General features: G+C 34.1%; 1 protein-coding gene across 1 annotated transcript; it reads left to right on the forward strand.

Moving 5' to 3' along the window:
• The first annotated feature begins 3,468 nt into the window (after positions 1–3,468).
• LOC147282097 (1-aminocyclopropane-1-carboxylate oxidase homolog 4-like) lies at positions 3,469–8,963 on the forward strand. Its single transcript, XM_086248120.1, has 2 exons — positions 3,469–4,364; positions 8,645–8,963. Exons 1-2 carry the CDS (start codon positions 3,513–3,515, stop codon positions 8,903–8,905), a joined length of 1,113 nt encoding a protein of 370 aa, XP_086104246.1. The 5' UTR covers positions 3,469–3,512; the 3' UTR covers positions 8,906–8,963.

Genomic DNA, 8,963 nt, shown 5'->3' on the forward strand with positions numbered 1-8,963 from the left:
TATCTCCTAAAATGTAACAAGTGATTTTTCATGTTAATGGCTAGATGAAGAAATTTTTCCATGTAACCGTAACACCACGTGACGTTGTGACTAATTCACTCAAATTAAAGCACGTATAGGAACATTAATATCTAAACCTTTAAACTATAAAAATTACCCTTAAAATCGTACACGTATTATAATCTGAGTGTATTGATCTTACTGCCACGTGATATTACGGTCACACACAATTATTTTTTAAAAATTGATCCATGATCCACTTGCAAGTCGAATTTGCTTAACAATATTTTACCATATTTTAATTAACAACACGCACATAAAGGGATCATGATCCTCTCCTAATCACCTAACTAATCTTTTAATCTTGACAATTTATTAATATTCTATGACTAAAAAATAAGTTTCTCATTTTTTTTACTATGCTACACCAAAACAATGTCGTTTTGTGCAAAACCTAATATTCACACTTCATCTTTTTCGCATACTCCGGCCTTTACACGTTTTTTGGCTTGTGAAAGTTGGAAATCGAAGTGCAGTGGGTAAGTTTGGTCACGGCAGCCGAGACCCTACCAAATCCAACAACCACCGTGCTAAAAATACAAGCGCTTCTTCTCTTGCTTAGTTGCATATTGATGATATGCTCACTTATTGGGATCTTGAGATTTTTCTTATGTTGTTTGCTGTGGTAATTTTCTCTGTGTGTTGGATATAGATAGCAAAAGATTAGTCTCACTGTGAGTTCTTTATGGGCCTCCCAAATACTGCACATTTTCCAATTATTAATTCTTAATTTGGTTTCATATTGGATTTTTAACTTTTCTGTGCCGTGATGCAATTGATGTTGTGAGGAGGTTGCACATATCTCGCAAAGAGGTTTTGGTCTCAAGATCTTTAGCAGAGCCCTAGCTTCCTTATGGTGTTGGGTTTAGGTGAAATTTGACAGTACATTAATATGTATTAAAGTTCAAGGAAACAGAGATGAAAATTTAGAATCGGATGACATTGAACTAGGACCATAGCTTTCCAAGTCCAAAGCTCTATTAGGCAGTGGGTACGTGTTGTCCACTGAACTTCCACATTTTCACAAGCCGGCCTAAAAGATGAATAAAAAAAAATGAGAAACTTAGTTTTTAGTCATAGGATATTAATAAATGGTCAAAATTAAACGAGTAGATAAGTGATTAGAATAGATTCGTTAGGAAATGATTCGGATTCATAAATTTTGAGTCGTTGATGTAGGTGGGCCGTGCATATAGTAGTTGACAAAATTGAAGGCAAACCTACTTCTCTCTTTATTCATCTTGAAACAAATAATCTGACATCAGTACCAACACTATGATGGGATATCACATGCATGCACACATTCTCTTTTTTATCTTTTTTTTTTTTTTGGTAAAAATCTTTTTTATCTTTTCATAATTTAAGTATCAACATTCTTTTCTCTCTCTTAGTTGCTTGTGTTTTTTTTTTCCCCAAAAATGGAAAGAGTATATTTCAGTACACACCACTCATAGACTTATAGACATGAGTTAGATGATCGATAATCCATAGCACCAAAAAAACAATTTACTAATAAAGCTGTTATATATGGCTAAAAATTACCTCAACCACGTGGACGGCCGAGATCAACCAATTAAAACACGTCTCATCGTGAGTAAGGCGAGGTTTTCGACCTTTGGTGTGGGTGCGGACGTGCCACTAAGCGGCTCGGAATAGCCGATTAGAAAAAGATAATATTGAATACAAAAATAAAAATAAAAAAGTAAATGCGTCAAATTAAAAGTCTAACTTCTAACAACGATTGTGCGATAGAAAAAGGAACGAAAAACCTATTTAGGTTCTTTTTTTGCCTAAATCGCCTAGGATTTTGAAAATGAACAACCAAAATGTAAATAAAATAGTAACATAAATTTAAAAGAGAGCTTAATGGAAAATAACATTAAAATAAATTCAAAAAACCAGAGGTGTTCTTGAAAAACCCAAAATACAAGGAAATAGCATAGGCATAAATAAATACAACTAAAAGGGCCTTGAAAAGCTTTGCAAATGAAAATAAAGAGAATTTTGAGAAATAAAAGCCATTGGGCTAATTTGTGAGCAAAAATGTTGTTGGGAATTTTCACATTGTTTATCGAAAAATGCCCTGTAGCTCCATTTTTATAATAAGTCATTTACTTTGTTCCTAAGTTTTGTAGATACGTGTGTGGCTTAGAATGACTTGCTTTTTGAAATAGATAGACAACTATAGATGTGTTGCTTTAGTAGTGGACAATTGTTGATAATAGGAGAATGAGATAAGGTTGAGCTTGATGAGTCACTTTTATTCAGCCAAGCATGCAGAGCCGGTCCTTACTTTTGGAACGCCTAGAGGCGAAAATCTAAATTGGATCCCAAATTTTAAGTGTACAAAAAAAATAAAGAACTTTTGCAAAACAATTCATAATTGACAATTTAAAATTAATGCATTATAATATTTTTATTAATAAAACAATCTAAAATTTAGAATCAATTCATTAATTATCCTCAATATGAATACATTCAATTATCCTCAAGGATGCCAATAAAAATAACAGCAAGAACACACTCTTTTCATTAGCCTCAATAATATCCAAGTTATGAGTTATGACCACCTACAAAAGCAAAATAGCAGCAAGGTAATAGTTTCAGCAGCAAAACATCACTGATTTGTCATAAATATAATAGATCAGTAAAGAAAGTCTAGAAACAATTAAAGGAAAAAACAGTTGAATGAAAATGAGTATAATATTGACATTGGGCCTCTGTATTGATGATGAACCAGCAGCTGTTTTTTTTATCTTTTACAGCAGAATTAAAAAAAAAAAATAGTGGGCCCTAGGCGGTAGCACTCAAGGTTGTTTAGCCGAGAGTTTGGGTTAATATTTGATGGCTCTCCTTTTACTTCCATTTGCTGATATCCACCTAGAAAACAACACAAGCTCTCTTTTAAACCCAAAAAAAATATTCACGTGGGCCGTGACCCATTTTGGGTGGGGTATAAACAAAGAGTTAATTACACTTACATTCCCTGAGGTTTATCGTCTTTTCACATACAATCTCTTGGGGTTTTAATAATTACACATACATCCCTTGAGGTTTTAAAACTATTGCATATAACTTCCTACAAGAGAAAAAATAAATAAATAAAAAAGAAAATAATTGTAATGAGGTTGGACCTTACACTTTGAGTAATCTTATCAGGTTATTTAATCCCTTAGCATGCTTTTTTGTATAATTTTTCATCATTTTTCGTCTCACTATAAGGAGTTATATGTAACAGTTTTGAAACCTCAAGGGATGTATGTATAATTATTGAAACTCCAGGAGATATATATGAAAAGACGATAAACTTTATAGGGTGTAAGTGTAATTAATTCATAAACAAAAGGAGGCGTAGACCACCTTAATTTCCTATATAACATAATATATACTGAATGTGATTCACAACAAACGAAGCTGATCAGGTCCAGCTGCTCGAAAATCTTAAATCAGAAATGGCAGCCATTGATGCAACTTCGGCATACGACCGCATGAAGGAAGTGAAAGAATTCGACGAGTCAAAAATTGGAGTCAAAGGCCTCTCCGATTCTGGCATCACTTCCATCCCTCAAATCTTCGTCCACGACCCTCAAACTCTCTCCGACCTCAAACCCTCGTCGACACGTGGCACCACCACCACCATCCCCACCATCGACCTTTCTCACATCAACTCCGCAGCTCACCGGCCCCAAATCGTTGACCAAGTCAAAGCCGCCGCCACAACATGGGGTTTCTTCCAAGCAATCAACCACGGCGTACCCAGTTGGGTACTAAACCAAACGGTCAACGCGGTCAAAGCGTTCCACGAGCTGCCTCAGGAGGTGAAGGCCAGGTACTACAAGCGAGAAGAGGGAAAAGGAGTGATGTATGCAAGCAATAACGACTTGTACCGGTCAAAGGCCGCCAGCTGGCACGACTCCTTGCAGGCCTGGATGGGCCCCACCACGGAGCGGCCCAAGGTGGAGGAATTCCCTGAGGTGTGTAGGGAAGAGGTGGTTGCATGGGATTTGCATGCCACCAAGGTGGCTGAAGCTGTGATGGAGTTGCTTTCAGAAGGGTTAGGGTTAGAAGCTGGCAAATTTAAGGAGCTCACATTTTCGGAAAAGAAGGCGTTTGTGGGGCACTGTTATCCCTACTGTCCTCAGCCTGATCGGACGATGGGGATTACGCCGCATACCGATCCTGGGGTGCTCACTGTTTTGTTGCAGAACCATGTTCCTGGGTTGCAGGTCAAGCATCACAATGACTGGGTGGACGTCAAGCCTTTGCCTGGAGGTTTGATTATTAACATGGGAGATTTTCTTCAGGTAAATCCAACTTCATATAATGGATATTAATTATATGTTTTTTCATTGTTTTAATTATGAGAATTTAACTTCATGTTATTAATTAATTAGGACTCTAAATTAGAATAGTTGATTAGAGAAAATCATATCCTGATTCACAACATATTAAATATATGATAAAAGGGGATAGGTATAGTGCTTAATTAGAAGAATTCAACTTAAAATTAGTAGATGAAAATTAAGATTCAAAACCTATAAATTGAAAGACTTTTGCTTTCTCATTTGTGAGATATTACTCTCAACAATATATAATTTAATAATGGATCTACGGACTCCGACTTTCCTGTTGATGATAAGAAATCATCACTTAAATGACTTTAGGTGAATATTTTAATTAAAAAAAATATTCTTAGTTAGGTGGAAATTATAGAGACCACCTAAGTAGACTTTTGTTGTTGACCAAAAACAAAGTAGACTTTTGTTGTGCGTTGAATTCAATAAAGCGAAAAGGTGATGGAAGGAGTATTTTGCGTCTAGATTAAGGGTGGATACCGTCGGTTTGGTTCAGTTTAGACCAAACCAATGCCTTCGGATTTGTGATTTTTCAAACCAAACCAAATCAACTCAATTAAGGTGAAACAACCGAACCAAACCAAACTAATTAAAATTGGATTGGGTTGGTCGCTTTGATTGGTTTAGGCATGTCTCAAAATACAATTAAAATTTAGGTCCAAATTAGAAAAGAATGAAACTCTATTTAAGTTATAAAATAAATGTCTCTATTTTTCCCACATGAACCCAATTCAGTGCATGTCTGCTTTTACAATGAAATAATTACAATCACGTGTAAAACAAGGCTAACAAGCAAATCATATATATATAATATTAATATTAATATATTAAAGAATAAAGCCATGTGAAAGATTAATATGAACTTAGCATGATATTAAAGAACATAGGCCATGAAACTAGGAAAGGTGAGATGAGTTCCATTGCTTTGAGCATTTGACTATTATAAACAAGGTGAGATAAGAAACTAGACATGTGAATATGTAATTTATTTATTTTTAGGTTGGGTTGGGTCGGGTTATGAACCGACCTCTCTAAATTAGGTGTTAGAAACCAAACCAAACCAACCCAACCCATTTTGGTTGGGTTGATCGGGTTAATTGGTCAGGTTGCATTGAGTTATGTCCACCCCTAGTCTAGATCTTATCTTCTTACTAGACTAAAGCATGCACAATGCTAGTGCTAAAACTAAAAGCTATAGCGCTAAACTTAGCAATTTTCTTAAAAGTTAAGCTACAATTAGGGGTTTAAATTTCGAAAATTTCGCTGAAATTTTCGATTTGAGGAGGGGTCGAAATCGAAACGTATAATTTTTTATTTTTCGTGATAATTTCGCCGAAATTTTCGGCAGTGTTGAGATCGAGAGGGCGGCGGCAGGGGGCCGGCATGGGGGAAATGAGGGAGAAAGAGATAGAGGGAGAAAGAGATAGACGGAGGAAGAGATGGTTCAAACTTTCTGTGCATCATTCGGTGGGTTTCGGCGGCAGGGAGCAGCGACCGGGGGGGGGGGGGAGACGAGGGAGAAAGAGATGAGGGTGAAGGTAAGGGTGTTGATGGAGATGCAGAGAGAGAAATATAAGAGTGTGTGATTGTGTGAGAGAGAAAAAAAAAAAAAAAGTCACAGCTCACAGGCGCACTGCAGCAGCAAAGAAGAAGGAGAAGATGAAAGCAAAGGAAAGAAAAATGGGGTCAGCCCACGGGGAGAGATAAGGAAGGAAAGAGAAAAAAAGAAAAGAAAAAAAAAACAATAAAAGACTTTTTTTATTGGAGTTTGAGACTTTTGGGCTATTTGAACAAAAAAATGATTTGGGATTTTGTTTGGCCATTTTAGAGTTTCGTTTTAGTTGTTTTTAAACTATAATACATTTTTATATAAAAAATAATTAAAAATATCTTAATGGACTTAAACCCTAATATCCTATATTATATCTTAAACAATATAGAGTATAGGTTATAAAGTATATATGGTTTAGTGTATAGATTATAAAATATAATGAATATATTAATTTCATTTAATCATTATACTAATTTTATTTAATAGTATTTGTCTTCAGCGCGCATTATATTTATCTTATATCACATGAAACTTACTATATAATTTGATTTCTTCAATGTTTTTTATCAATGTAGTAGATAATATGTTAAATAAATATATGGTAAAGTTTCATTCAAAATTTCTGTATTTTGATAATATTTTCCGTCATTTCCGTCTAATTTCTGTCGAAATTTAAAAATCTTCGAAATTTTCGTCGAAATTTCTATCAAAATTTCTTCAAAATCCAAAATTTTATTCCTTGACTACGATAGAAGGGCTATATATTGTTAAAACTACATTAGTGTAGCAATCACTTCCCAAGAAAATGGTGGGACCCAAGTGAAAATAAGTGGAAAAAAATGGGTGAGTGGATAACAGGTGGCAGGTTGGCATTGGGCTGGAGCAACTGGCGTGAGCCCCATTTGCAAATATATGTTTATTTTGAAAATTGGCTTTTTTACTCAAATACCACCTGAACTATAAAGGGTGTGCTCAAATACCACCCAAACTTTTTTTCTTGCCAATTTACCACCTAAACTTTCACATATTGGCCAATTGACCACCTACCGTCATTTTAGTTAAATTTTCTGTTTATTTCAAGGGCATTTTCGTCATTTATATAAAAAAGCATTTTAAATATAAAAAAAAATCTAATTAAACCCCCTAAAAAAAAGGGTATTTCCATTTTCTATTTTTTTAGTTTTTAATTTTTTTTCTAATTATATTTTAAAAAAAGTTTTTAAAATAATAATATTTTTTTATTGTATTCAAGGGCAAAATGGGAAGTTTGGGAAATTTTTTGATGATTTAACAGAAAAATGGATGTTAGGTGGCAAATTAGCACATATTAATAATTTCAGGTGGTAAATTGGCAAGAAAAAAAGTTTGGGTGGTATTTGAGCACACCCCCTGTAGTTCAGGTGCTATTTGGGTAAAAAAGCCTTGAAAATTTTTCCCTAGTATACACTAGTTTTGGTTTGTGTTAACCACTTCTATTTTTTTAGTAGCACTTGTTGTTGGAAAGTTATGTAGATTTTTGTTTTAGTGGTTTTTTTCTTATCTACAAATTTTTATTTTTTGATATTGGCTCTTATATTTAAATATATTTAATATTAGGCTCATATTAAAGATTTTATTAAAATATTTATAAGATATAATTATTAAAATAATTTAATTTACAAATTTTAATTTATAAGAATATTTATAAATATATTAAAGGATAAATATATTAACATTTAACTATAGTTTTTGTGCCATTAAGTAAAACCCACAAAAGGTATAGCTAAAACTAAAAAATTATGCTAAATATAGCATTTAGCAATTAGAATTGTACATGCTCTAATGGTGTCTTTGGATGAAGGAAAAAAACTTGGAATTTAAACAAAATTCAGCATTTAAGAAATTACATGCTCTAATTTCCTTGTTTGGATTAATAAATACAGAATTTTGTAAATTCTAGGTGGAAAAAAACTTGGGATTTGAAGGCTGTAAATTCCAACTTTAAATTCCACCTAAATTGGTGTCATTTTCAAAATTCCAATTTTTACAAAAGAAAAATAAGTCGTGTCGACACTATCACCACTGCCGCCAACGTCACCACCACCCCCACCACCACCACCACCACCACCACCACCACCACCACCATCACCGTCACTGCCGCCACCACCATCACCGCCATTGCCGACACCACCACCACCACCGTCACCGCCAACACCCCAATTTTAGCCACCACCATTTCTCCCACTGCTTGTGGGCCATCACCCCTACCAATATGGTCAACTCACCATAAACATCATTTTTATTTTGCCATCATCACCTTCACTCTTTTGGATTGATGCATCAAAAATTAAAACTACCATAAATTTTATATTTAAACTTTATTATGTTTACATGTTATCCAAACAAAAGAATTTACATATTCTAGAATTTTAAATCACATCGTTTTAAATTCCGTAATTTGTGAATTTCTTAGTAATTTCAAATTACTTCATCCAAACGCACCATAATAGAAAATAAGATTTCCTTTGTCATGAAAGTGAGATCAAGTTCGTCTATGACATAAATATATTGTATGGTATATAAAACAGATTTAATGATAAACAAATTTATATTATGGTAATAGAAAAATAAATTCATCAAGAAAAATATATAATTAATAAAATTAGAACTAATAATTAGTTTTTGGGTGAGGGTGCAGATAATTTCGAATGGAGAGTATAAAAGCGTGCAGCATCGGGTGTTGGCTAACTCGTGGAAGGAAGCCCGAATCTCAATTGTGATGTTTTTCAACATACACAAATGGAAGGAAGATGGTTACTCTGGACCTCTTCCAGAGCTTTTGTCCCCTGACAAACCACCACTTTATCGGAACTTCACTGAGCAAGAATTCATTCAAAATTTCTATGGCAAGGGAATCGACACCAAGTCTCTCATCCAAAAACTCAAAATACAAAACTAAACTATATGTAACATATATATGGGATATATGTTTATCTACGCTTACTCATAATCTGCTC

The sequence above is a fragment of the Dryas octopetala genome, chromosome 6 (genome assembly GCF_963921425.1).
Source record: "Dryas octopetala chromosome 6, drDryOcto1.1, whole genome shotgun sequence".
NCBI classification, from domain to species: Eukaryota; Viridiplantae; Streptophyta; class Magnoliopsida; order Rosales; family Rosaceae; genus Dryas; species Dryas octopetala.

Coding starts and splice junctions, on each gene's coding strand:
- LOC147282097 (XM_086248120.1), top strand. CDS start 3,513: ATGGCAGCCATTGATGCAACTTCGGCATACGACCGCATGAAGGAAGTG. Junction 4,365..8,644: donor ACATGGGAGATTTTCTTCAG/GTAAATCCAACT, acceptor GTGAGGGTGCAG/ATAATTTCGAATGGAGAGTA.